The 26,835-nt window shown below is 45.6% G+C and overlaps 1 protein-coding gene across 3 annotated transcripts in view; it reads right to left on the bottom strand.

The window, feature by feature from the left end:
• The window catches only part of HTT (huntingtin), a 141,045-nt gene that overhangs the window by 42,812 nt on the left and 71,398 nt on the right, over positions 1 to 26,835 (bottom strand). For all 3 annotated transcript variants that reach the window (XM_072803748.1, XM_072803757.1, XM_072803743.1), the window contains 11 exons: positions 23,194 to 23,271; positions 22,484 to 22,707; positions 21,211 to 21,289; positions 20,923 to 21,084; positions 18,632 to 18,687; positions 17,243 to 17,391; positions 15,492 to 15,628; positions 13,546 to 13,662; positions 9,574 to 9,696; positions 9,041 to 9,276; positions 7,762 to 7,904 (listed from right to left, as the gene is read on the bottom strand). In XM_072803748.1, coding sequence (XP_072659849.1) covers positions 7,762 to 7,904; positions 9,041 to 9,276; positions 9,574 to 9,696; positions 13,546 to 13,662; positions 15,492 to 15,628; positions 17,243 to 17,391; positions 18,632 to 18,687; positions 20,923 to 21,084; positions 21,211 to 21,289; positions 22,484 to 22,707; positions 23,194 to 23,271 — 1,504 coding nt within the window. The remainder of the gene's footprint in view (positions 1 to 7,761; positions 7,905 to 9,040; positions 9,277 to 9,573; positions 9,697 to 13,545; positions 13,663 to 15,491; positions 15,629 to 17,242; positions 17,392 to 18,631; positions 18,688 to 20,922; positions 21,085 to 21,210; positions 21,290 to 22,483; positions 22,708 to 23,193; positions 23,272 to 26,835) is intronic.

The following is a 26,835-nucleotide window of genomic DNA, read 5'->3' on the forward strand; positions in this document are numbered from 1 at the left end:
TAGGCTAAGGGCTCCCTGCCCTCTGTATCTTGAGTCTTCTGGCACTGCTGCGAGAAAGTCAAAAATCTTCTCTCAGATTTAGGTTTCAACATACCTCAAATGCAAAGGGATCCTAATCTAGGCAAAAACAGACAAAGGACTTTCCCCACTACTTTATGACTAGTTATGCTTCTGACCTGAGGTGGAGAAAGAGAGCTAACAAAAGCAGAACAGTCATAGCATGCAATACCAGCCTGGCCTCCTGGGATGCCCAGGGAGCACAGCACACAAACTCAGAAAAACAGTTCCAATGAGTTGTCCAATGCTCATCTTTTCTCTGGCCCTGTTTTCAGGGTTTTCTCTGGGTGCTGCGTGGACAGGATCACCCATTGCTGGTCCACCCAGCCTGGGTCAGATACCTCTCTGTGCCCTCCATTACTGTGTGAGCTCCTTGTGGGGCTAATGGATGCACAGGAAGAGGCAGGTACTGCATGAAGGAACGCTGGACTGGGGCACAGAGCAGAGGGAATGACAGCGGACAGGAAACCATGGTCAGAGCTGTGTTCCACATGACTGGACATCAATACAGGCTCTGAAATCAGTAAATGGCTCTACCATTCACTTGGCCCCTGGCTGTACATTACCGAGGGTCTCAGTTTTCTCATTTGCAAAATGGAATTAAGAGTAGCAGCTGCTCACATAGCTGCAATAGGATCAGTACAGCACTGGGCAATGCAAAGGACCACCAACTGGGGCTGCTGCCAGGGGCTGCTAAGAAAGTTCACCTGGCTTCTGGAGGAGCCATCAGTAGAGATGAAGTTAGATGGCTCACCAGGGCAAGGAAGAGTACACAGTGCACTGGGGTTTGAACATCTCCCACAACAGCACGGAGCACGTTGGCAAGAAGCAGCTATGCCAGGTAACAAGTTCAATTTTTATCGTAAGTGTGAGGGGTTGAGACAACAAAGCACACACTAGCTAGAGGGAGAATGGACATGAGATACCAAGGCTGCCAAGTCAGTGGGGTGACCCAGACTCTGTGGATGATGATGAGTCACCTCTGCAGCAATAACCAGGGCAGGTCACAAAGGTGACAATCCTACTAGGAGAGGTGAAGGGACAGAGGCAGGGAGGGGAGAGACAGGGGAGAGGGGCAGGGGGAGAGAAACGGTGGGCGGGAGACAGGTGGAGGAGAGAAACAGGAGAGAGATGGGGAGGGAGAAGAGAGACAGGGAGAGATGGGGGAGGAGAAGAGACGGGGAAGGAGAGACAAACAGGGACAGGGAGAATGACAGGGAGGGGGAGAGACAGGGAAGGAGAAAGACGGGGGAAGGGGAAGAGAGACAGAGGGGGGAGAGATGAGGAAGGGGAGAGATGGGAAGGGGAGAGAGGGACAGGGAGGGGGAGAGAGATGGGGAGGGAGAGACAGGGAAGGGAGAGAGGTAGGGTTGTGGAGAGGAGAAAGGGACAGAAGGAGCACAGAGATCAAGCATAGAAACCAGGACCAAGAACACTCAATGGAGAAAAGACTTCTCTTCAATAAATGGTGCTAGGAAAACTGGATATTCACAGACAAAAGACAAAAACTAGACCACTACCACTCACAAAAATTAACTTGAAACCAGTTAGACTTAAATGTAGAACCTGAAACCACAGAACGCCTGGAAGGAAACAGAGGGGAAAGCTTTTTGACATGGGTATTGATAACAAATTTTTTGGGGTGTGACACCTAGAGCACAAGCAACAAAATAAAAAATAAGCAGGCAGGACTACCCCAGACTAGAAGCTTCTGCACAGCAAAGGAAATGACCAATGAAATGAAAAGGCAACCCACAAACTATACATCTGACAAGGGGCTAATATCCAAACTACATGAGGAACTCCTACAACTCAGCATAAAGACAAAGAATCCAATTAGTAAGTGGGCAAAGGACCCACACAGACAGTTTCCCAACGAAGACACACAGATGGCCCAAAGGCACATGCAAAGATGCTCAGCATCACTCATCAGGGAGATGCCATCTCCTACCTGCTAGAATCGCTACTATTAGAGAGGAGGAGGAGAAAAAGGACCCCTCGTGCACCATTGGGGAGCATGCAAACTAGTGCAGCTGCTGTGGGGAACAGTGCAGAGGAGCCTCAAAAAGTTAAAAGAACTGCCATTCGATCCAGCAATCCCAGTACTGAACATTTATCTGAAGGAAACAAAATCACTGTCTTAAAGAGTATCTGCATGCTCACACATACCACAGCCATGATGCAAAAAGACAACACTGACATATGAACAAACAGCAGATGAGGTGCACATACACAATGGAGTATTACTCAGCCATAAAAAGGCAATACTGACATTTGTGACAACCTGGATGGCCCCCGAGGGCATCACGCTGCATGAAATAAGTCAGACAAAACAAGACTAATAGTGCATGATCTCACTTACATGGGGAATCTAAAAACACCAAACTCAGATGGAGAGAATGGACTGGTGGCTGCCAGAGGCAAGGATTGCAGGGATGGGGTGGGGGTGCCATCGGGCAAAGAAGTTCTAAGTCCTGAGCTCTCATGCACAACATGGTGACACTAGTTAACTCTGCTCTACAGTGTACTTGAAAGAGGCTAAGAGAGTGGATCTTAAAAGTTCTCATCTAAGGAAAAATAAAATGTCTAACGACATGAGGTGATGGATACACCTGAACTTGCCAGGAGATGATTTCGCAGTAAGTTCACACTTCAAATCATTAGGCTATACCCCCTCAGCAACTCAGCGTTTTGTGGTCAATTCTACCCTTGGAAAGCCAGGGTCAGGGCGAGGTAAAATCCAGGGACATCTACCATCAAGAGGCTAGAAAGCAAAGATGATAAAGTCAGGCAGTGAGGGGCTCCACCCCACATGCTCAGGCCTGGTACCCGCAAGGTGAGGTGGCAGGAAAGAGCAGCAGTGGCCTCTGCAAGGGTGTTCCCGGTCACACTGCTCTGGGTGCAAAAACCAGAGGGGAAGCCCAGCTCGAGAAGCAACAGGAATAGACTCCTGTTGGAAAGCTGTGTAGTCAATGCAGGAGAGAGGATGGAGGAAGCCACAGAGCACAGACAGGGTCAGTTTGTTTTGCATCGGAGGTGGGGTTCACAGCACAGCAAGGCCTAGCCCCACAGGGAAGACAGACATGCATGCTGTTACCCAGGCTGCGCCAGGGACTGTGGAGTGAGCTCTGGAAAGGCTCAAGACAAAAAGTGGCAGGAGGGGGTGAGAAGAAGGGCCACAGGGCTGTGTCTCCCTGAGGTGAGAGAGAGGAGAGCACGGGAATGGTGAGGACACACACACAGGCCCGCTCGATGCCCTTGGCAGGTGGCTGATGCCACTGCTAATCCTGCCATGACGTCTGCCTCTCCTGCCCATCACCTGGGGCCTCCTGGCTGTCATCCCCACAGCTCTGACCCCCAAGGTTGTCCTCCTGCCCAACAGGGTTGTTGCTGGGAAGCAGTCACCCACTGGAGTGAACCCTTGTATGCGGTGGAGGCCGCTGAGAGATACACCAAAGAAACACCAGCAAAAGGGCTGGAGGTCACTTTCAGTCCATGGCAACAGAGCCTTTTCTCTCTTCCTCCGCCAGCATCACCAGGGTGCTGATGTCCGGGACAACTGAGCCCCAGGAAGGAGAGAGGCCTGGGCTCTAATCTCCACATGGGGAAGAGTCACCAGAGACCAGAACACCCTCCCGCACAGACACTCCCACAGTGGCAACTGTGGTTAGCCACTGAAATGCTGCTGTTTATCTGCTACAGGAACTATAGTGAGCATAGTCCTTGACCTGGACCAGAAGATGCTCTGACAGGGCTTCCCTTCCCAGTCTCCTAGGCAGCCACCACTGGCTGAGGAAAGGAAGTTGCACCCATGGCACAAAGTCTGTGACTGGGAGGCAAGAGAAGCCAGGAGAGTCAGGACCTGGGAGAAGGGATAGGGCCCAGGGCCAAGTGCCGGAGCCAGAGCACAGAAGAGCACCAGGACAGGAAGGCAGACCCAGAAGACTCCTTGTTCTACCCTCTTGGCACTGAATAAGAGGTCTGGCCAGGAGTCCTGGAAGCAGAGCTAGAGGCAGAGGCTCCACATACCAGACTCTGGAGCTGCAAGAAGTGCTCTGCAGATGTGAGCTGCTGTGCAACCCAAGCAGCAGCACAGTGCAAGTGAAAAGAACAAATGGTTGGGTTTTCTTTTCTTTTTTAAAGATTTTATTTATTTATTTATTTATTCATTTATTCATTTATTCATTCATTCATTCATTCATTCATTCATTCATTCATGAGAGACAGAGAGAGAGAGGCAGAGACCCAGGCAGAGGGGGAAGCAGGCCCCATGCAGGGAACCCGATGTGGGGCTCGATCCCAGGTCTCCAGAATCACGCCCGGGGCTGAAGGTGGCGCTAAACCACTGAGCCACCTGGGCTGCCCTCGTTGGGTTTTCAATCTCGGTTTTACCATAGTACCATCTGGAGCCTAAACTTTCTCATCGTAAAAGGGGGTCTATTTTGTTGAGCTGTTCTAGGGACTGATGGGGCACCACACCCCACAGCCAACACTGTGATTCCTTGCAGTGTGACCATCCACGTCTTTGCCCAAGTGTGACTCTGAATCATAACAATCGTACTGCTGCAGGAAGAATTGTTTCTGAAGGTCTCAATTTTCAGTGGAGGACTGGAATTCATTGCCTTTGTTTAAGCAAAGCATAAATAAAAATCCCCAACTTCATATGCTAGATGTACCTACTTATATCAAAATATAAGATGACTTAAAATGTCTCAAAATCACAGTAATTTTGCTCCCTTGTATCTTTAGAAGAAATGTAGTCAAAACAAACAACATGCAAATAGACACTTATAAACACACTGACAACTTATTTGCAAATATTGAACCAAATGAACAGCATGCAAAGACACTGTAGCAAAGCCACTGGTGCTCTAGCACCAGGCCCCAAGCTCCTTAGTAGAATGCACTGCCCCGCCCCTCACACCCTATTTAATTAAATAAAATTTAAAAGTACCTCCTTAATCACACTAGTCACATTTCAAGTGCCCAAAGGTCACATGTGGCTGGAGGCAACTGAATCACTGCAGGCGCAGAATGTTCCCACAATGCAGGAAGCACTAGTGGACAGCACTGGCTGTCATAGCCTACACAATACCTCCCCTGACCTTTGAGAAAAGGAACAGGAGGAACTAAAGGTGGTGAGTCGGTCTATACCTGGAATGGCACAGAACTCCACGTGATGTGCAAAAGGACATAGAAGAGGTCACTTTTGTCTGAGGAGGGAAGCAAGCAGCGCTTAAAGGTATCCTTCTGGTATCAGGTCCAAACTAAACAATGGCCAACTATCAGAATGGCCGATGTACTACAAATGACCTATTATTCATGTAGCTTATTTTCTCAACTTTAAACTTATTATAGTACATCAGTGAAGCATAAATCAAAAGATCTTCAAAACAAAAATCCTTTCAATGTTAGTAATGAAGAGGGCTTGATACTCAAGTCCACTTGATAATTCTGGCCACGCCCCCTGTCCAAGGGCAAAGGCAATTAAATGAAGTAGTCACGAAGACGCCTCCTTCTCTGTGACCCCTGCCCCTCTCCACCTCCCCAGTTGCCTGCTGATTGTCGCCCACTGACCCTCGCCCATGCACTCTCAGTAGCCATCTGGCTGGAGCACAGCAATATCTCACCTTCAGGCCTTAGCTTAACATCACCTGTTGGGTGCCTATCATTGCACTACTTGCTTCCTTCAGAGGAAATATCCAGACTCATGATTCTCTGCCTGTGTATCATCCACCCCAGTGGACTGCAAGCCCCACGAAGGCAAGAGCCACATCAGCCTTCCTGAACACCATGGATCCGGAGTGCAGTCTAGTGCCGGCTGACTTGGTGTACTTTTGCCAAATGAAGAAAGTCTGAAAATGAGAACTATCTCCAGCTCTGAGGGTACTTGGTGCGTGTGCATGTTTTAGTTTGTATTACAGTAATATGTATACAACTTAAAAATCCAATAATAGAAAGGCTTCTGATTTTTCAAATGTCCTGCCCCACCCTTCTTCAGGCAACAACTGACTGTCTTATTTCTAGTTCTGATAGTTGCCTCCAAAATTCCACTCGACATGTTTTCACCACTGGTAACAGACCATCTATCATTCTTGCCTGTTCCTCTCACCTTACTATTACAAAGAATTCTCACTCCCTCTCAGTGAATGCTGTCCAATCTCTCATCTAGGCCAGGTGGGTGAAAGCACGCAGGGACTCATGGATACTCATAAGACTCATACTGGGGCTGAGGCCACAGGTGGCCAGAGGCCATCCTTCCTGCCATGGAGAAGCAGCCCAGCAGAGAATAGAGCCAATACAGAAATCAGAGCTGAAACATGGAAAGACTCGATATGGCAACAGAATTAAAATGCCTGAGGTGGTCATACCTAAAGAGGACAGTCACCTCAATACTTCCAGGAACTCTAACTAGTAATTCCTTTTCTTCTTGCTCTAGTGTAGGATAGGGTCCTGCCCCTGCAAATCAAGCTGCTGGACTTGCTGAGTCACGATGAATGATGGTTACAGACTCTACCCTATTAGAGATGAGATGTAGCTCACTCATGATACCTAGCAATTTAAGTTACATTCTCAGTTCTATTTGCTTGTCTCTGTAGCCTCTATTTTCTGTTGTGTCAACTTTAGATATAATTGTAAAACCCCAACAATGCAAAATGAGATTAGTGATTCTTCCATCCCTCCACTTCTTTCACTACTTTCCACTCCAAAATTAAGTTGGTTAGTTTCTCTTTTCTTTTTCTTGGAAATAAAAACATTTTTTTAAAAATAAAAACATTTTCATTCTGTTCTGAAACTATAAGTAAATAAATCTTTAATGTTTTTTTTTTTTAAAGATTTATTTATTTATTCAGAGAGAGAGACAGAGAGAGAGAGAGAGAGGCAGAGACACAGGCAGAGGAAGAAGCAGGCTCCATGCAGGAAGCCCGATGTGGGACTCGATCCCAGGTCTCCAGGATCACACCCCAGGCTGCAGGTGGTGCTAAACCGCTGCGCCACCAGGGCTGCCCAATCTTTAATGTTTTATTCACACATTGACTTTAAAACCGAAAAGCAAAAAGTATTTATATTATGTAAATATAGTTCCCAACAAAGCCAAGAAACCTAGAAGGATAACACTTCTTTCTATGGGTCCTTGGTCATGACCCCTGAGCCACTTAAAGGAGCTTTTTAAAGGTCAAGGGTTTCAATCAAATTGTTGAAAATCATGCTATGTTTTGGTTTGCTTTGTATCTAGACCATGACTTCCTTGCTGTTTGTTTTTCCTAGAGATTAGAATTGCCTCTCATTTTTCCTGCTAAGAGAAGAGGATTTACCAGTACCCTATAACTAAAGTCTTTTAGTTTCTCATTTAATCTAAGCCAGGGCATTCTTCTTGAAAACATTCATTCCTCTTAGCACTGACTGTCCTAATATGGATTGTTTGCTTCCTATGCATGGTGCAAGGCTGCCTCCTTGTGACTTCTCTCTTGGGTTCACTGTCCTTTCTAATTCATAATTATATATAAAAGTACAAAAATAACTTGGGCTTTTAAAAGAGGAAGAAGCCCTCAGGTTTACTTTTTTTGTCAACAAAACATTTTTAAATGCACATTAAGCACAGCGGAGCTCACGCTGGGCAGCAAGGTATCCTACCTCTTAGAGTGTACAGTATAGGATAGGGAATATATAGATGCAATAAGAACAGTAGTCTGAGGCACTTACCAGACTTGAAGATGTGGATCAGACACATGAGCAGGGTGCCTAGTTCTTGACAATAGAAAGTATGTTGCTGTTCACTCATTTCTACTTTTAGCTGTTTTGTAACAATATCCTCCAAAAGAATGCCAACTAGTTGTAGTAAAAACCTTCAAAGAAAGGGAAAAGTCTGATAGGTGACTGTTAAAGAGCACTTATATGAGGTATACTGTAAAAATACATATGGTAGACAGAAGTGGAGTAAAAATTTAAGTTAAGTAAACAAAGTGCAACATTTAATATCATCCCTTTGGATTAAATCACCTTCTCTCTCTGTGTATCACCTTCCTCACTTAGGAGATGGCAATAAACATATCACCTTCAGGACTGCTACAAGGATAAAATGACATGTAGTGTTTAAAACTTTGCAAACCATAAAGCAGCACAAATATAAGACAACAATCCGCTGTAAGAACTTAATGTTCATTTTGGCCACCTGCTTAAATGTGGCAGAGGGGGCCACAATCCACCTGATTGAACCTGCAAACAAAAGAGTGTCTGGAAAAAAAAAAAAAAAAAAAAAGAGTGTCTGGCAGGTTTACTGGATTTAACTCCACAAACACACAGGCACCTTCACCAATGACCAATGAAGGGAAGGCTAAATGGATGTTACCTGGGCCTGCCTGAAAGAAGTAGGTCTGGACAAACCATACTCATGGGACATTTCACCAGCTCTACCTTACTGAGTGCCCTGAATCCAACAAAGGTGGACAGCAAAGGTGTTGTATAGGCAACAAGCATTTATGAGTCTGACTTGTGATCACTGCCCTCAAGGAGCTTCCAAATAATTTGTGAGAGCAGACCCGATTTGATACCATAAATACACCAGGTGGAACACAGTGGGAACAGTCGCCCTGGCGGGAAGAAGGATTTTATTACCGTGTTTAGAATGGCCAGCATACATGAGAATAAAAATGACTTTTAGTGGGTTCTCTTAGATTTTTAAATTCTGTGCAGACAACACAACAGACTCTTACTGCCAGCCTCAGCCCCCACTGCCATGGTGAGCCACTGTGTGGTCTTTAACAAGGATATGAGACAGGATGTGACAGAACTTAAGAGACACATGAACCCAGGGCCAAAGATGAGGCAGACTGGGTAGAGAAAACATACCCACACAGACTTCTTTACCCCACTTGCAGAGTTTAAGCAAGACCAGGACGTATTGCAGACTTACTGATCGCAAAATGACTTCATGACTTCCTGAAGGCCATGGGATGGTTAAAGGCTAAGATAAAGAGCATACCTTGAAAATGTTTCCTCTGGCAAAGTCTTCATTTGTTTCCCTTCATGGTGTTCTTCTGGTATTGAAGTACTATCCCCATCTCTTAACCTATTAATTATTGGACAGGAAATTAAATATGGGGAGAAGGAGAGCTCCTGAATACGAGAAAGAACAATATCTTCAGTTGACTGGGAAATTAGAACTCTCAAAATGGCTAGGATTCCTGATATCCACAGTTGGACAGTGCTCACAGATGCCTAAAAGAGAGAAAATAAGTGATAAAGTAAAAAGAGAATTACATTTTTCCTGACTGCTAGTTTCACGAATGAAAATTACCCTTATTTTACCATTCTACCAATAAAGCCAATAAATTATGATTGGTTCAAAAGTGTGGTCCCAGACAAGCAATATCAATACTATCTAGAACCTGTTCAATATGCAAATTCCCAAGTTCCACCATGCTTCTCCCTGGTAGAGTCCCTAGGTAACTCTGATGAACAGGGGGCACTGCACAGTCATGAATCGAAGATGCCGTCATGAGGCGAGACACTCACCATTGTATCTGGAGTGACAAACATACTTCGTAAAAGCATGTCCACAGGACGGAGGGAAGAAGGAGCCAGGATCTCAAATAAAGTATTTAACACTCCAAGGGCTTCATGAGAATCAATGTGCATCTGTTGCAATGGAACATCACAAATGTTTTCCAGTAAGCCAACAGAAATGAACCTCAAGTTAGGGACCTCAAGGTCAAATGGCCTTGACCATCCAAGTATTACCATCCTTGCATTTAAAAGCATCCTAAACTTGAGTGGTGAACCAGGCAAACAGTTTTTAGAACACCGTAGCAGCTATATGTTTCCCATAGGGAAACTTTTTATTTAGATTTTTACTATATAAACAATGTATATTTTCTATAAAAGATTCAACTATTTAAAAGGATGAAAAAGACAGCCAGAATTGCACATTATCAGATGATCACCATCCATAGTCTGGGAACAATTTCTCATGCATTTCTTTATGCACATAATTTACCTAAATGGATATCACACACTTTTCCTTTCTTCACTTTACCTGCACCCCATCCCTACTCAGCCAATTATAACAAATGGTAATAACTGATGCACAAATTGACTTTTGAACAAACGGGGGTCAAAGGCACCCACCCCACAGAGTTGAACATTCATGTATAACTTCTGAGTTCCCCAAAACGTTACTACTAATAGCCTGCTGCTGATCAGAAGCCTCACCAATAACAAAACAGCTGACCGACACATATTTTGTACATGTATTACATACGGCATTCTTACAACGAAGTAAAAGCTAAAGAAAACAAAACATTATTAAGAAAATCATAAGGAAGAGAAAATACATGTATAGGATTGTCCTGTATTTATGGAAAAACATCTGTGTGTAAGTAGGTCTGTGCCGTTCAAACCCATGTTGTTTAAGGGTCAACTGTATTTCTCTTTAACTTTCTCTATGTTCCCATAATCATATATCCATAGACACGCAGAGTCTTTGAAGTTGTTCTGAAAAATCATATTATAAATATCTCTTGCTTTTTTCTCTTAAAAATAGAACGAAGAACTCCCAAGGCAACAGGTTTTAAAATCTATCATTATTAATGGATGCAAAATATTCCAAGCTAAGGGTCTACCACAATGTTCAACCACGGACTTCCTGATGGGCACACTGCTTATCATCAGGAGTGTGCCCATACCCAGTGAACACGTCTGCGGAGATATGCTGTTCCCAGATGCCTATGTGTTCACCACATACACCAAGTCTACCTCAACAGTAAGGAAACCATCCAGAGCTTCCACACTCTCAAGTCTTCCCCCTGGGCCTGCATCTGTGCCACTAGCTCTGCCTCTTCTGGGTCTTCAGGAGAAGTACACCATGCCCACAGCCAGGGCCAGCCCCAACCCGCTGAGGACAATCCCCTCTGCTTTCGCCCTGACCACTCTTCCTACCTCTGGCTGCCACTCCGCATCTATTCCTTCCCAGAGTCCGTTTCTTTCCTATGCCTCTCTCACCAACACACATGAGCCAGGCTTCTACACCTTCCACCCCACCCAAACTGCTCCCCATTGGCTTCCATCTCCTGCTTATTTGCTCAGCCTGTGAACAGCCAAAAGCCAACCTCTCTCTCCTCCACCAAATGCTTTCCTTCCTCAGCTTTAACAATGCCACCCCACCTGTTCTTCCTTCCTCACCTCCTCCACAGGTTCGTCCTCCCCTCTCTGGCCTTTAAGTTCAGAGTTCGGCCTCCTCCTTCCTAGCTACATGGGGTCCCATAGTAACCTCTTCCCATCCCAATGTTCACCTCTTGCTCAGTTCCAACTTGAAAACTACAGATTTGTACATCCAAATGCTTTCCTCAGCCTCCCCAGAGTGCCTCCCAGGTATGTCAGCTGCATATGCCCAGACCAGAATCTCATCTCCTCATCTCCCCAGTGCAGTAGACAGACACCCATCACCATAAGCTTCCTTCCTCACATCTATGTGAAGCCAACAGCAAAGTTTACTGGTTCTGCTTCTATACTGTATGTGGCAGGTGGCTACTGCTTGTCACTTCACTCCCCATCCTGGTGCATGCAACCTCCATGCCTCAGTCAGGTCCCCCTGCTCTGCCTTCACTCCCTCTCTGAGGCTATCCTCAGCTCTCAAATCACACCATGCCACTCCGTTGTACCAAACCCTCTACAGGCTTCCTGAAGTCCTTTATGCTGGCCTGAGAGGCCCTCCATGACCCCTAGACCCTTGCTGCCTTCCCTGATCCCCATGGTCAATTTGCTCCAACCACACGGCCTCTTAAAGTTCTTTGATCCCACTGGGCAGGCTCCCATACCTTAGCATCTCCATTGCTGTTTTCTCTGCCTAGAAAGCTCTTACCCGGGTCAAGTTTACACAAACTTAGCAACGTAGCCCTGCCCTGACATCCCCACCTCTCTTCTCTCCTTGGCCCACCCCCACATCACCTACTGTCATCTGGTGTTTCACACACATCACTAAGTTACTTTTGTTGTCTGTCTCCTCCACCTCCATCCAGCGAAACTGTCATTCCTAGAGGACAGGCATTTCACCAGCTCTGTTCATTTTCCTATCTGCTGCTGGTACTGCAGTGCCCAGCACTACTGCATGGAATGCACACCTGTGCTTAGCCGCTTGGCAGGCACTGTGTGTTTCACATGGTTTCATGATGGCAGGGATCAAGCTGGACATTTACTATGCCTTCCAGCCTTCAAGCTCCACTTTTTTTTTTTTTTTTAAAGATTTTACTTATTCATTCATGAGACACACACACACACACACACACACACACACAGAGTTAGAGACACAGGCAGAGGGAGAAGCAGGCTCCCTGTGGGGAGCCTGATGTGGGACTCAATCTCGGGTCTCCAGGATCAGGCCCTGGGCTCAAGGCAGCGCTAAAGCACTGAGCCACCTGGGCTGCCCTCCATCTGCCTTATATCGTGTACACTATTGACAAATGAGACTGGAACGAAGTTTTTGGAGTACTATTCTAAAGATACAGATCCCTAACCATGATAAAACACCACATTCACCAATTTATGAAAACTGCCATCTATCAATATTACCAGAAGACTCCCTCCCTCTAGTTTCTGGATGACAAGTCTGTTAGGAAGCCAGAACGGGGCTGAAGCTGTGAAGACAGTAACTACTACTGCACCATGGCTACACATCTGTATCAACTGCCAAGAGTTACGGACACTGTCTACTACCCAGAGTACTTGCTTCTTTAACTGAGACAATGAAAATGAACACAGGTATCTGATGACCGCATCTTGAAGCGCTTAATACCTAGAGCTCTGCTAATAGCTGGTGAGGCTTCCTGGAGGGACATCACCGACACTCCCTTGCTTCCCTTGGAGACCACCCCCCCCCCCCCCAACACACACATCCCATTTACCAAGGTGCTACTGCACCTGCAACGGGCACAGAGCATCCTGTCCTCTCACACCTGGTGGCAGCCATGGTTCAGAAACTGTGTCGAGTGGCTCCATCCCACATAACACAGCCAGATAACCTCTTTCCACTGCAATTATGGAAACAACTGATCACATGGCTTGATTACAGAAGTTCTGATTAAATGATGGATCATGGTTGATAAGGGAAAACAAACTCCTCAAGATCAAGTAGCAATGTCTGAGCAGGATGAGAGAGGCAGGTCAGCCAGATAGGAAAGGACACAGCTCCAGACTCAACCAGTTCTACACTGGCCCCAGTACTCTCCAGTTACACACCTCTGGGTGGGTTGAGCTCACCTCTGAGCTCTGAGCCTCAGGCTCTGCTCTTGTGAGGCAGGAGGCAACAGCAACCTGAGGTCACTGAGAATAAATGAAATCCCAGCCCTGTGATCGGTACTGATGAGGATCACAAACTGAATCTGTTTTAATTCAGTGAAATGTCAATTGCAAGTGTTGCCTCCTATAAGAAATTCTGCCAGCTATAAACATGTCCCAGTGACCCCACAGCCATAAGACACACAGGGGACAAACCTGCTGCTTGGCTAACATCGGGAGGATGACATCTGCTATCTGCCGAGACAGTCGCTTCCACTTATCTTCATTCTCCTTGTGGCACTGCTGTAGAACCAGGATGAACATCTCCAGCACCTGCAGGTGTGGGGCAAGGGCAGGTCAGAGCACCTCCTGGCCAGTCATGCTTGCAGAGCACACTGACCCTGGCTCAGCGGGAGGGCTCCAGGATACAAACACGATCCCCAAAGAGGGCCTAAAGCACCTGATGCTACCCTGACCCAAGACACGTTAGAAACCAGAAGAAAATGCAAGGGGCATACTCTAATTGCACACTCCTTAGGATCATTTGCCATCATTATGCTTCTACGCCTCTATGGAATTTACAAGATTTTATAATCAGAGAAAAGGCACAAAATGAAAATCAAATTTCTATTAACCTTTGGAAAAATGCAAACACAGCCTGACTAAACTATTCTGCAGATGCCTCCTGACTTTCGCTTACATTAATTTCAAGTCTGTGTTTTTACAAAGCTAACCTACTAAGTAGCATTACTTTCAGAAGAGTTACCCATGGTCGAGCAGGAGTTTATGAGTGATCAGTCCTAGGCGGAGATATCTAAAAGTCTGTTTTAGTAAACAAAGTTTTATCGGCACACAGCCATAACCCTCATGAACACAATGGCTGGGGCAGCTTTTGTCCACAACAGCTGACCTGGGATGCTGCAACTGATGCCCTAGAGCCTGCAAAACTGAAAATACTTATCATCTTCCTGTCAACAAAAACCCCTATCAACCTGACCTATTTAAAGCTCAAGGGCTACAAAGAGAGCCATGCCAATCTAAGTCCACTCTCTAAGAAGTCTGTCTGCCCACGCCCTCCACAGCTGCCTCTCAGAGGGAGATCTGTACTCCCTTCCAACTCTCCTCAGCAAAGGCTAGCCAACCCTCTCGGGCCTCTTGAGAAGCAGACAAGAGCTCCTTGGGCTCATGTGGCTGATAGGCCACTCTCCAGGCCTTCCTCCAACCCAGTGTGCTTTGTACTTTTCACTGTAATTATGGGATTTAATTAAACATTACATAGATCAACCAAAACGATAATGTACAAAGAAAGTGTTTCTATGAAAAAGCTTATGACTTTAAGATTCAAAGACAAATAGCTAACAAGAATTACAAAACAGTGAAAGCCAGGTAAGCGCACAAGCTGAACGGCGTCACTGAAGAGGCTAGGTCTCTGCACTGAAGCCACCCCAATCGGCCTGGAATTCCCACTCCTCCTTAAGGAAAACAAATCTACAACCAGCACAGAGGATAAGACCCTGGCCCTACCTCAACATATGGTAAAAAGATGTACAAGGAAAGTCTTTAAATTATTTCAGATGTGAGTTTATTTTTTAAAAGATTTTACTTCTTTGACAGAGCACAAGCAAGGGAAAGGGCAGAGACATAGCCAGAGGGAGAAACAGACTCCCCACTGAGCAGGAAACCTGATGCAGGACTCGATCCTAGAACCCCAAGATCATGACCTAAAGCCAAAGGCAGACGCTTCACCTACTGAGCCACCCAGGTGCCTCTCAGATGTGAGATTTTTAAAATCTTTTAAAATCTTTTAACCTTTTAAAAGATTAAAAATCTCTTAAAATCTTAAAATCTTTTAAAATCTAGAATTTTAGAATTCTAACATTTTGATGAATGTCAATGAACTGATTTTTGGTCGTTTTGGAAAAGAGGGTCTTCAACTTATTTACTTCCTTGAATGACCTCGTGACTGTTAGCCAGGTGGCAAATGACCTCCCCACGTGGTTATATGGCTTTAAAGACCAAGCCCTGGCAGGCTTATTCTTCCCGGGCATCTCCCCAGACTGAGAACTCAGGGTGGCACAAATGATCATCCACTAATTAGCAGACAGGAGGCCTCCCCCTGCAGAGACAATGGGGTGCCAAGGGTAGCCCCAAAGCCTCCTTACCTGATGGTACTGGATGAGTCTCAGTAACATTGACACCACCACCTCTTTTTGGGTTTCAAGCTCTTTTCCTGCATCGGCTTTATTGGTTCCTCTCAGTACAAAGAGATCATGGACTATGGGCTGCAGGGCCGGTATGGCTGTAGTGTAAAAAGGCAGGTTTAGAAGGTATCACACACCATTTATGGGGCAGACAAAGCTTAACACCTCCAAAATATGTCCAAAAAATAAGAAAACCCTAATCCATATATAGCTTATAATAAAGGATAAATTCAGGTTATCAGTGAGTGCTATGGATTATCAGTATATCATCATGGAGACCATAGGTTATCCTCTGCCATGTATTGATAATTTTGTGAAATCTTAAAAAGAAAACTAGGGTGTCTGTGATGTAACATCATTTCTGAAAAAAAGAGACACAAATTCAAAAGTCAAATTCAAACTAAAATCCTTCAACTAAAATAACAACCTCCTATTCTAATGTGTACTCTACTGAAAGATTTACCTGAATTAGATTTCTATGCCCTTTTAAGTAATAACTCACTCTCATTAGATAAAGTTTTTCCCCCAAGTCTTGTCTTTATCCGAAATAGCAAAGTGGATTCCTCAGTCTAACATCACTACTGGGACGAACCATAAGAAACACCTTTCATTGGGAAGGGTGTGGCCCAATCATGTTGCTGATGTCACCGCAAGTCACTGTCAGCCTAGTGGTACACGCGCATGCGCGCGCGCACACACACACGGGCACACGGACCCTCAGTGCCACACACACACACACGGCATACTTGCTGGCTGTTCTACAGATGACCAAGCTTTCTATAGAAAGTACAAGGGTCTGTCTGCCCACTGATTTTTTATCCAAAGATCCTCTAATCTAGGGAGCTTTAGTCATCTCTCTATTGGACATCTGCACCAGGCCCCAAATTCCATACGTGGACAAGTGTGAACTTTGGCTGAGGCAGGAATCTCAGCCCTTGTGAGGCCATGGCAAGTTGAGTCCAGTGACTGTGAAAATCAGATGGTGCTCTATGTCTAGTTCTCAACACATTACCTGCTTTACTACAAGCACGTGGAACAGAGAATGCTGCACACCACAATACCCTCCTCCCACCTGGGGTCTGCAAAGGCCTTAGGATATACCCTTACCAAGCTCAAAAGCCTACTGATTCCTGACAGTGGAGCCAGAGAGGAGTCAGTAGGAAAATGCTGGGAGGTCAGTTTGAAAAGTTCAAGGATTTACAGTTTATTCTTAAAACCATAACTTTCTTGCACAGGTGGGAGGAGGCAGCTTGAGCATCTGATCACTTTCTGTGCTCAGTAAGGCCTCTATAAATAATCAGGCACAACAGAATTGTCCTGAACCCAGGCCAAACCACTACTTCCAGTACCACTGTGCAACAAACCAAGTGTCCTTAGACAAGCTGCATTTTCCGGTTTTGTGTGTTTCATGTAATTCAACAAAAGTATTTCTATTAGACTCTACCTATACCTCAGGTCACCTGACTGCTGTGCTTTTCCCCTTAGGAGATTATAAGCTCCTGAGAGTAAAAGGGGGCTCTCTTTTCATAACACTTCTAACCAGTATGCACATGCACACACACTCACAGACACACACACATGCACACACATGCATATATACAGCCTACAAAGCACAGAGCAGCTGTGGATACAGTTGGAAGTTGGTGTAATGAAGACTAACACTGTCCAGCACATCATTACTGACGACCACAGGGAAAGGTTTGTCCCGTTACCATGTGTCACAGCCTTCCTCCCACTGGCCATGATGCCATCACAGAGCTGAATGATTTTAGGAATTCCAATGATCTGTTTTGAATGATAGCGTTCATAAGATAGTAATACCAGGAAGAAAAAGATGTTTGGAATAATTGCCTCTGATTCCCTAGAAACAAAAACATCCATTTAGATACTTCCTTTTAAAATTAAATACTGATCAATATAAACAACATGAAATTACTCATGATTCCAAATTTAGAACAAAAGGGAAAGGGACAGGACGAGGGGGCTGTGGAGCAGCAAGTGAGGAGGGAGAGGGAGAGAGCGAGCAAGGAATGAGGGGACAATGGGGAAGGCTGAGGGAACGTCCCCAGAAAGCTCCCAACACCATGGGATGCCCAGAGGTGCTATCTTCTGAGCTCTTTTTCTGCCCCTTCACTCTTCAGCTGAGGAAACTGAGGCTCAAGGGAGAAAAAGTAACTTGTCTCAAATCAGAGTCAAGATGTCACCTGATTGGAGAAAGAAAGTGCTGGATCTCTAGACCCAGAGGCGCTGAGAACACAGCCTTTTTCACCATGTCTCTCACACTAAGAACAGCTGATCCCCAACAACACGGGTTTGAGTTGCACGGGTCCACTTACACAGGGGGTTTTTATAAATACAATATTAGACTGTAAACGTATATTATCTTCCTCATGGTTTTTTTAGTAACATTTTCTTTTCTCTGGCTCACATTACTGTAGGAATATACATGATATGTAGAACATATGAAATAGGAGATTGTTGACATTGTCTGGAAGGCTTTGGTCAACAGCAGACTCCAGTAGTTGGCTTTTTGGGGAGGCACAAGTTAAAGGTAGATTTTGGAGTGTGCAGGGGTGGGCAGCCCCAACCCGTGTCATTCAAGGGTTCACTGCAGTTCAGCGACTCAGGAGATCTCATGTTCAGGAACTACACTGAGATGCCCATAACTGGCACAGGAGAAATGTTAAGGCCTCCCTGTCCAGCAAGGGGAAGCTGCAATATCAATCAGTGAAGTGCACAGTAACCATCTATACTGACGATGGCCACATCTAAAACATGTTTTCTCTAAGAAGCTCAAAACATCAGTGTCCCAGCAGATAAGACTGCAGTGAGCAGTCTGTCCTCATAATTAAATACTCTGAAATGTGAAATGAAAACTGACAAGTGTAATTCCAGACACAGCTATTTCTAAATGATCTTGAGACACTTACCAATTTTTAAGAGAAACAAAAACACACAGCATGTTAATCAGAGTTCCACCTAAAAAAATATCTAGCAAAAATGCTTAACAATCCTTTAAAGTAAATATTCATCTTAATAATCTAAATCATACATAAATATGTAATAAGGACAAAAAATCTAAAATAACAAAATGCTATTACCTGAACTGGCCTACTTCAATGTACTCAAACTGCTTCAGCACAAATCCAATAAACACCTACAAGCAGGAAAATAAAATTTTCACATCAGCAAAGTGTACAAACTAGGTTACTTTTCTCTCTACTTATTTGTGTAAATCTTTAACCAGGTTCCTGATAGTAGGTAAACTTGTTTCTATACAAGAACTCAGATGTATTCTTCCAGACTAGATAATTCAAGATACTTCCACAAATCCCCTTAAGAACATTTACTAAACGATGGGGTGGACACTATGGAAAAATAGATCACACCCTCCAGAAGACCAAGCAGTACCAAAAAGACACATGTGGGGGCCGGGCTCATTCCAGCTCTCACACACTGAGCAGCACGGATGCCCTGAAACTTGAATCTGGCTTAATAAGAAGATACACACGTCAGTCCGCCTTCCCCTACACCCCGATATTCAAAGAAGCGATGCAGGGGGCTGGTGCCTAACAGGAAAGGGACCCTAAGCACAAAGGGCACGGCATTTCAGGACTGGATTAGAGCCAGTTTCATGTCCAACTCTTCAAGCACCTGCACCCTCCCAACCTCATGCCAGGAACTTTACCTACCCATTGTTTGCTCCCAGCCCTTGGGCCTGATGCAGACAGAGCAGATACTCAACAAATCATGATCTGGATTGAATTAAATGGTCTGCCCGGTCTCATTTTCTACTGTCATCATACTGAAACCCTCAGGACTGGGGATAAAGGGCACTAAGTGATAAAAGCAAATCCAAACAAATGTGAGGCCAGAGCACTTGCAGCAAGAAAAAGCCAACACCACCCCATAAAAGGAGTCTGGAAACTGGCTCCACTGGAGTGTGGCCCAGGCGCACTGCAGAAACAAGGACAGCATGGAGGAGCTCTGAGGCCGGCCCCTCTCCCTGTCTAAGAGTCAGTTGGAGATTTTAGGAAGATAGATGAAAGCAACAAAGGTTACACTATTTCTGAAAAGAGAGTCTATGGAGAAGGACTAAAGAGAGAATGTGATCCAACTAGAGACAGCCCAGAGAGTAGCCCCTCACTTCAGCAGGAGAAAGCCTGGTTCTGCCTGTAAGGAGTCATAACCAGATGCTAAGGAGATGGTGGGGTGCAGTCCTGGATGGAGTTGATGGCTCTGTATTCCTAGAGCAGCCCTCATATTGGGCCCAGGCTTCTGCTCAGAAGACCCCCAGATCCCCTTATTGCTCAAGCCCCTGTCAGTATGCACCTGCCTCCCTCTGGGTCAGCACCGCCCGAGGCTTCAGGTGAGGATTCTCCTCCACTGAGACTCCTGTGTCAGAGGAAAGGGGGTAATGTCCCCAACCATCCCCAAGTGAGCATCTTCCCCATGGAAGGGGGTGGCCCTTTCAGACGATGTGCTTCTGATAATTCAGCAGAAGGAGGATTACTCCAAACATCAACCACCATGAAGTAGCTTCAAGCTCTCCTTCATCAGAAGACAGCCTCCCAATACCGCTGGTGGGAAGATGAGCACTTTCTCTAGGAAGTCCCTTTAAGAAGAACACTGGTGCCAATAGTAACTACAGACAATGCAGATACTGCGTGTACACCAATGTCTACAAAACGTTTCCCACCTCACCTGGGAAAGGAGCCCAAGATCACGGCCCAGCAATGACAGTCACATTTCCATGACCTAAAGGCAATTTTATCTGTAGCGAACTTAGCTGGCATGACTCCTGTTTTCAGAGTTTGCGTCCCTAGGGGCGAGGACTCCAGAAGCGCTTCTCCACAGTAGCCACACCAGGAAGGCTAGGCAGCTGAGTCCCACTCGTTGAGGGAGTGTCAAAACCGTGCTGGTCAGACAGGCACTAGGAGGGCCTCTAACACAGCACCAGCTACTGTTCCCTTAGACCACATTCCCTTTTACAGACACATGCTGACATCAGCTTGTTTGAAACTGGATGCCATAATTGTTAATCTGTTCAAAATAAATCCCCACATTTTGTAAAAATGCCCCCACCAACAATTAAGTCTTAATTGTATCTTACAATTGCAATACACTAATTTTGGGGTGGGGAGGGTGAGTGAACAGGAAGACCTGGCACACGAGTAAAGGCCACCCCAAACACAGCCCCACCCAGGCGGACAGTATGTGGGGCGTGTGCACCAGGTCTGGGCATCACCCAGTGTATGAAGTAGGGGAGAGGCAGCGACTGGTGCAGCAACAGCAAAGCTGCACATTTCCCGAAGGTGGGCTTCAGGGTCTCACACGTAACCTTTACTGAATTAGGAAGAGCAGTGGAAGACAAAAGCTGAAAGTGACAAACCTGATCTGAGTCCAGAAGACAGTAATTGACCCGTAACTGAACCAGCTGTGCCAGCAAGTCTAAAACCTGCCTCTGCAGCTGCACAGACGTTGTGGTTGTGTACTGTTTTAAAGCTTTTATAACCAGAGGCTCGAACAAACGTATGTGATTATGAATAGCATTCTACGGGGGGAAAAAAAAGAACAAATTCATGAGTTAGCCTTCAACTGAAAACTTCAAGCAGCCGACCTGGCAAGTGCTGGGCTTGATCTGTGCGTCTAGCATGGGAACCTGCCACTTCCCACTCACCTTATCTGCACGGTTCTTAGTGGCACTCGTGAGGTTGGTCTTCAACTGCGTAGACACCTTCTGAAGCACATCAAACCACCTGCCAGATGGGAAAAAGCAAGTGAAGAATGGCTCTAAGTCCTCTCCTGCATTCCCGGCCACCCTCCAAGTCAGGGAGAGCCTGGGTGACCACGTGCACGGCGGCATCCACCTCTCTAACAGACGGCCAGGCTACCTCAAGACCACAGTGGGCCAGGAGCCCCAAGCCTTGTCTCTGGTAGCAGGCGCTTGGAGAGAGCTTACTTGGTGCAGGAAACCCACCACCACCCATCCCAGGCTGCAGTGAGGCCAGAAGGGGGACGCCCACTTGAAAGATTCAGTGACTCAGAAGATCTCACTTGATTTTCTTGGAAAAAAATATCTTTAAATATTCACGTTAATTATACACTTTCAAGAAATTCATACAAAATTAGATGACAGTAACACACACATGCTTCCTTACGTTTTTACTTACACCCCATAGTATTAAACAAGGTATCAAAAAGATTTATTCCCAAGAACTGGATATATAGGGAGTACAGCACCAATGAAAAGCCCAGAATAAGGACATTTTCCTTGGTTTCTAACTCTAGTATGTTCAGTGTAGCTGTTTTATCACTCCATGTCAGAGGAAAAACAAAGAATTCTCTTGTTACTATACCAAATAGCAACCCAAATATCCGCTAATAATCATGGTAATTTAAACAACAGCTACTATACTCCAGGCATCAAAAACACAACCATAAATTTAAATGAAGATTTTAGCCACAAGGTTATAAAACACCAAGTGCTGCTACAGGACTCTTCTATGCCCTTCAAACACCTTTAGGTGCCACGTGGAGGCTGTGCTTTCACCTTAGTGTAGACCTGAGAGGTGCCGCCCCGCCACGGTCCCTGCAGGCAAAGGTGGTTTGTGAGCACTGGGAATGGGTGGTTGCCTGCTCTCAGCTGCCAGCCCGTCCCACTCCATGGTCGGGACACAGTCTGGCTGCCTCACAGTGAGTGTGCCTAGTGTCCTGCTCCTGCCCAGCATCGTCCCCACAGGCCATCTTACTCACTGAACCACACACTACTTTGAGGGCAGGGCCATGCCTATAGCATCTTGGTAACAATCATACTTTCCAAACTTCTTGGGCATAGCAGAGTATGAAAAGATCATGGCTAATTTATATTTTACTTTTTATAAACTATTTACCGCTCTGTCTACCAAAGATGCCTCCATGACACTACCGCCTGGCCAGGATGGGAAGGTTACCCTGATGTGCCGTGGTCCTGCTCCGTCTGCACCATGGTCCTCAAGCTGGCATCGGCTAAGGCCTGGGTGAAGTGGGTGTATGGAGCCATGAAACAGTAATGATACAAGCCTGGTCTCACGCTGGACGAGCCCAGACGCTGTGCTCGGCCTTGAGACTTGCTGGGGTTGGAAGATAAGCCATCAAACTGGGAGGCCAAGTTTGTCCCAAAGAGAGTCTTCAACAACTAGAGTGGAAGAATTGAAGCCATCAGCATCTGACTTAATACAGCGTGAACAACACACAGAGAATGTCCCAGGCAGATTATCAACCTAGCTAAAACTAATAGGGCATGCTAGCAAAAATTCAGACTGAAAATCTTGCTGAGAATCATTAAGACTACCATTAAGACGGTATGAGACAGCTGTTGTGAAGGGTGATGTAAGTCATAAAGAAGTCATAAAGTTGGAGCCTCAACTTTCTCTCTGATTCTCAATGAGGTCCAGTTTTCTGAACAAAATCCTGGAGGGACACTAAGCTGCCGTCTCCAGTGATGGGCCTCCTCCCACAGGGGAGTAGGAAAGGGACCTGTCTGCCCAATAATAGAGAAGCCAACAGGGACGGGCGCTGCCAGACACGTCCCCAGCCACCACCTTCTCAGTGACAAGTAGCATTACGCCCTCTTGCCCAGAGTTGGGGCTTTAAAGGACAGGACAGGAAAGGACTTTCTTACCTGTTGAACACAAACAGTTGCCATCACTGGTTCTCGACTGAAACAGGATTTCAGATACCCTAGTATCTCCTCAACACACTGCAAAACAGTATATAATAAGACATTGAAGCAAACAACTCACAGAGGGCTTGTTACGGCTGTGAGCCCTACATAGACATCAAAGACATGAGGCAGCTTCTGCGTAAACCATGAGCGTCAGTCCACACAAGAGGAAACTTGCAGTCTATCAATGTGGACAATGTCAGCAGAAACCAAGGACATCCAAGGAGCTCCTCCCTCCAGCCTTTCCATCGTGCATTACCGTCGCTCACTCATCCACTCGCCTGCTCAGAAACTATTCACCAAGTATCTACTCTCCCTGTGTTTAAGATAGGAATCCAGAGTGTACAGAGAAGTCAGAAGCCCTGTAGATGTCCACCTGAACATAAGATATGTGCATTCTGTGTGACTTACTACAAAACATCCTACAAGTGTCTTACAGCAATCTGCAATGAAATGGCTGCCTTCGCATGACTGCTCTCACAAACTACTTTTACTACTCTAAAGAATGAGATCCAAGGCAGCCAATGTCTTTGTGGGGTGTTGAGAAGGATGAAGACACGAACTGTCAGGATCCTGCCAGTCCAGGCACTAAGCACCAACGGCACGACACCTCAGCACCTACCAAGTCGCCAGCCACTGCTTCTAGGGCTGGAATTCACACCAACTAGATTGAAAATGCCTCTCATGAAACTTGGGACAATTTCCTGTACTAAAAAACAATAGACTTTTGTTGGTTTCAAATAGTATTGGACCACATATTTTTAATATTCTGATTTACTCAAATTAGACTCTTAACCATTCAACGTTGTATTCTGCAGGGCTGAATTTGTTACATGGTGCTTTTTGGTTTTACTAGCCCATAGCTGGTACCTAATAAATATCAACTGAAAGAATTACAACTAGAGCTTTCAGATCACAGTTTGTCTAGCAAAGGACCATATCTCCTAACAAATAGGCATGGAATACTTGGTGGCACCAAACACCACAACAGGCAATAAAAACTGCTGAGGAAGGAAGTCATGGTAGCCTCAGAGAGCATGTCCCAGCACAGGCACCAACATGCAGTGTAATACAGACAGACTTCTATTTCTGGTGAAACAGGGCAAGGGATCCATTTATACTTCCATCCAAACAACCAAAAGCAGCATCAGATAGAGGGCAATGGCAGTGACCAGATGCCCAACAGCAGGGACTGAAGGACAGCAACCCCTGGGGGCAAGAACAAAAGCAGCAAGCCCCACGCTGTTCTGCCTGATGAGAGTTTCCAGGTAGGAGGAAGAGAGGCAACACAGTCCAGGGACCCCAAGCCAGGAGGAGCTGTGAGTCCAGGGAAACTGAAGCAGCGAGGGTTCTGAGGGCAGCCCGCCAGCCAGACAACTGCCCAGAGAGGGCTCTGGAGAGACGGGGCGGGGGGGTCAGCAGGGAACTAGTCAACATGCTTTGTGAGGAAACCCCCCGAGGCCAGGGGAGAATCACCAGAAAGGGTTACGGGGTAGTGCCTGGCACCCACAAAGGGCTAAGGACACTTACTGTTCCCCCCAAACCGAGAAGAACAGGACCTCATGGGGCACCCGGCCTCTGTGGTGGGACTAATTAGCCCCAGACTAAGCAGTGCTCCAGCCCACCTAACATCACAAATCCAAGGACCAATTCCCACACAATATAACCTATCTCAGAATAAAGCTCAAAAAGATTTACAGGAGTACAAAAATGCCTAGCACCCAACATTTCATAATGCCTGGCATCCAATCAAAGATTAGCAGGCACACAGAGACAGCAATACATGATCTATAATGAGTATAATCAACTGGTCAAAAATGACTTACAACAGATTTTAGGATTAGCAGAGAATGACATTAAAAGTCATTTTGACAATATTCTATGTGCCCAAAAACTTAAATAGAGACATAGGAGATGGAAAAAAAGACCCAAATCAGACTTTTAGAGATAAACCACCATGTTGGTGATGAAAGTACATGAGATGGGATCAGAGCTCAGACGCTGCAGAGGGTGAGATTTGAAAGCCTGCAGATACAGCGATGGAGCTCCACAGATGCAATACAGGCAGAAAACAGTAAGAATGCTGACAGAAACCTCAGTGAGCTGCATACAGGACAATTGTAAGCATTCAAATATTCAGATAATTAGAGTCCACTTAGAAGAGAAGAAAAAGCAGTGGGCAGGACCAGAAAAGATATTTCAAGAAATCACGGACCCAAGTTCCCAAACTTCAGGAAAACAATAAAGCCAGAGATCTCGATTCAACAAATCCAAGCACAAAAAACCTAAGGAAGTTACACTGAGGTACATCAAAATCAAATCACTCCAAACCAATAAAGTGTCCAGAAGCCAGAAAAAATATGATAATAACATGGAGAGAAATTAGGGGTTACACAGAAAACGTGTACAAAATAATGCCCAAAGAAAATCCCGACACCCAGATAGGAGCATGTAATACACTCCAGTCACATAAAGATGGGGTAAACAAGGTCTAGGAAAGAGGCAAAATAAGAGGATTCTTTGTCAAGGATGTAAAATTAGGATTATTTTTCATCCACAGTGTTAATACTTAGAAGAATGAAAGAAAACAACTCTATTTTTAATCCTAAATTATTCTTTTGCTTCAGCTTCTATAATCAGATAAGCTCACAGAAATCCGAGGAAAAGCTGCCTGTATATTCTGCAGGTCGTACTCTTGCTCCCAAGCTATGTGGCTCAGGCCCCTAGTGCCCGAGGCGGCAACTCTGCATCTTGTGGCGGCTATTTATGGATCTACGGTCTGATCTTGCCACGTGGGCTTCTGGACATGCTTCCCCTCAGCTGGGCAGTGCATCTAGCAGGAGGGGGTCCCAGCCCTGCCCACACAGTGATCAGCCCAGGAGTCTGTCTGCTCACACATGGCCAGTGGCCAAGTGCAAAGAAAAACTGGGGCTGGTGGTGGTGGTGGTGGGGGGGGGGTCCGGTACTCCTACCAACAGCCTCATCGAAAAGACCAGGAAGGAAGATTCAGCAGTTAAGCAGAAGAGGCTCCCAGAGCACCAATAAGGGGATCCAGGAAAAGCAAAAACTGCCACTGAAACAGGCTTTTGTCACCAAAGAGCAAAATAGATCAACTCAGAGCACAGACAGTACAGGGGAGCAAACTATCTTTATCTGTAGACAAAGCTAAAGGGCAAGAGGCTTTGGCATCCAGTCACGCCTGCCCCAGACACAAGGGGCCTCAGAGCTGAAGTTACCACACACTCCTTGAAAGAAGAAAAAGAAATATAAGCATATCCCTTTTTCAGGAATATCAAGACCCCCTACTGCCAACCTTCATTAGACTGTGACTTGTTAATTATTTCCTTTCATGTATTGGGATAAATGCACCATTGGATGAATTCCCTGGCTACCACTGCAGAATAACTATTTCTATGTGGCAGTCATAATAAAAGGATAAAAAGAAAAAAGGAATCGTGCTCCTAGAAAATGAGAAAATACAAAAACTACAGTCATCTGAATTCCAAGAAAAAGGAAAATGTTATTATTTTAAAAATCTCATTTGGTTTTTATTCCAGTATATCTAACATTCAAGGTTAAAATGTGTTATGTTTCTCATTT

Source organism: Canis lupus, chromosome 2 (assembly GCF_048164855.1).
Source record: "Canis lupus baileyi chromosome 2, mCanLup2.hap1, whole genome shotgun sequence".
Classification (NCBI taxonomy): Eukaryota; Metazoa; Chordata; class Mammalia; order Carnivora; family Canidae; genus Canis; species Canis lupus.